At 45.6% G+C, this 2,315-nt stretch overlaps 1 protein-coding gene across 1 annotated transcript; it reads left to right on the top strand.

The window, feature by feature from the left end:
* Positions 1-711: 711 nt before the first annotated feature.
* SARC_12002 (hypothetical protein) lies at positions 712-2,226 on the top strand (the record flags this gene model as incomplete). The annotated part of the gene is made up of 2 exons (XM_014293901.1): positions 712-986; positions 1,702-2,226. The coding sequence occupies 2 exons, from the start codon at positions 712-714 to the stop codon at positions 1,799-1,801; spliced, it is 375 nt and encodes a 124-aa protein (XP_014149376.1). The 3' UTR covers positions 1,802-2,226.
* Between the last annotated feature and the right edge of the window lie 89 nt (positions 2,227-2,315).

Below are 2,315 nucleotides of genomic sequence, written 5' to 3'. Positions count from 1 at the left end.
TATATATATATTTATGTATCTTCATCCTGTCACTTTATGGTACTAATGCTATTTTTCTTCCGTATTTTGACTCGTACATTTCGCCCAGGATTGGCCGGGTTTGTTAAGTCGCGTTCTGTACCCAGCCTGGTTGCGGGTGAGTAGGTCTTCCGGTCTTACGCTAGATGTTACTCAATGTGTCTGTTAGTGGCGTGATATGTTTTGTGTGCTACAATACAAAGTTCTGCTGTGCTGTGAGTGTTGCCCATGGGTGGTAGCAGTTGAGTATATTAATATTCTGCTGTGCTGTGTGTGTTGCCCATGGAGATGATAGCAGTTGAATATATCATTGTGTGTGTCCTATTGGCGGAGTGTTGTGTCTGCATGATGTTTGTGCATGCAACCTATTGCACAGTATGTGGTCTCAGTCACAGTCCGACTCTCTGACACCTCATTGCCATGCGATACAGTCATCTCGTTTGATTTATACCTTCACCGTACCAGTATGTGACACGCCCAAAATTACTTCTGCTGAGGCCCGCTTTCACACTTTGTACGTTGGAATGGTTAGTACACTGTGGCGTACTGTGTTCTTACTGGATTGATCTGTTGTTAACCCTGTACGCAAATCCCCACACCACCTGACCTGCGGGTATGGGCGTGTACTGTCGTATGAGATACGTTGTCGTAAACGCGTTTATGTTTCAGAGCATACTGCTTGTCAGGACACGTATGCTTTCTAGGCACCTCCCTATCATCCAGTACAGCAATCTACATACACACATCACCAACCTCGACCCTACCAGCATTCAACCGTTGTACTTCTCTCACCTCTCCACTTCTCTGCGTGTCTCGTTCTGTGTCTTCTGTCAACACACAGGCATGACCTTCGGCGGGCTATACGCGTACTCGTCTTATTTGATTAGTTCGAATGAGGAGATTGGTCATGATTTGGCTGCGGCAGCTTCAGCCGCACTGACACTGTCGATGGGCCGCAGGGCTGTCAGGTATGTCTTGTTGTGTGGTGGGTGTCTGTGTGTTACTGCTAGTGTGTTGTTCAGGTATGTCTTGTGTGGTGGGTGTCTGTGTTTTTTACTGCTAGTGTGTTGTTCAGGTATGTCTTGTTGTGTGGTGGGTGTCTGTGTGTTACTGCTAGTGCGTTGTTGTGGTCTCTCCCTTTGATATTGCTAGCTGCACGTGCACTAGATAACTGGTTGTTTTGACCCGATTTAAAATGCTTTGCACTACCGGTCAGATGTCTAACACAGCCAGCGATGCCTATTCTCTTGCATGACCATCGACCGTAGATACACTCCAAATCGTGTGTGAAGTAGTACTAGGTCCTCCCAATACATATCGTGTTTATTTGTGGTCAAGGTAAGCGGGTCAGTCAAGTGGTACTAGTTCCCGGGTATTGCTTAGTCCTTGTCTGTAGCAAGCTATGCCCATCTCGGAAACTATACTCTGCCCACATCCTTAGCACATAAACAGTACCTTTAGCAACGACGCAACCTCACTCATACACCCTCATGTACACTCACCATGGTATAAGTGCATACAAAGTACCATTCTTCACCTCACTCACACACCCTCATGTACACTCACACACCCTCATGTACACTCACATACCCTCATGTACACTCATACACCCTCATGTACACTCACATACCCTCATGTACACTCACACAACCTCATGTACACTCACTGTGTGGTCTGATACAGAAGTGGCAAGTTCATGCCCGCTGGTCTCGTCACGGGACTGGCGCTGGTTGCAGGGGGTTACAATGGCTACAAAGCAATGGACTACCGCGGGATGATTTGATTGGCCGATAGGAAAGCAATGGACTACCGCGGGATGATTTGATTGGCCGATAGGTAGCACCCAACCTCCTTTCTCTGGTGGAGACCGAGGTCAAAGATAGTACATCATAAAAAGGGCCACTAGAACGGCTTATTCTGTGCGCAATATTGTAACACGTGCTTATTGATAATTACCGTTGCAGAGGATTAGTAACCACTCCCCATTGTCCGTAGGCCTGTCTTTGTTAGAGGGAGGGTAGATGCTCTCTCACATGTGTGGCCGTACTACACTCTATATGCAGTGGGGTGGATGGGTGGTGGTGCACTAAGGTGGATATTATGGGAGGGATATGAGCTAGCAGGACCGTGCAATATAGTATTAATGTACAGAACTTTCTTTGTACGCGTTTGTTTAAACCCTAAAAAAGAAGAACCTCCCAAACATCAATAATTGAATACAGGTATATATGTAAGTATGTATGTATGTATATATTTCATTATATATGTATGTATTTATGTATATATATATATATATA

Source organism: Sphaeroforma arctica (genome assembly GCF_001186125.1).
Source record: "Sphaeroforma arctica JP610 unplaced genomic scaffold supercont1.2006, whole genome shotgun sequence".
Lineage (NCBI taxonomy): Eukaryota > Ichthyosporea > Ichthyophonida > Sphaeroforma > Sphaeroforma arctica.
This window is presented reverse-complemented; position numbering and strand designations above follow the sequence as displayed.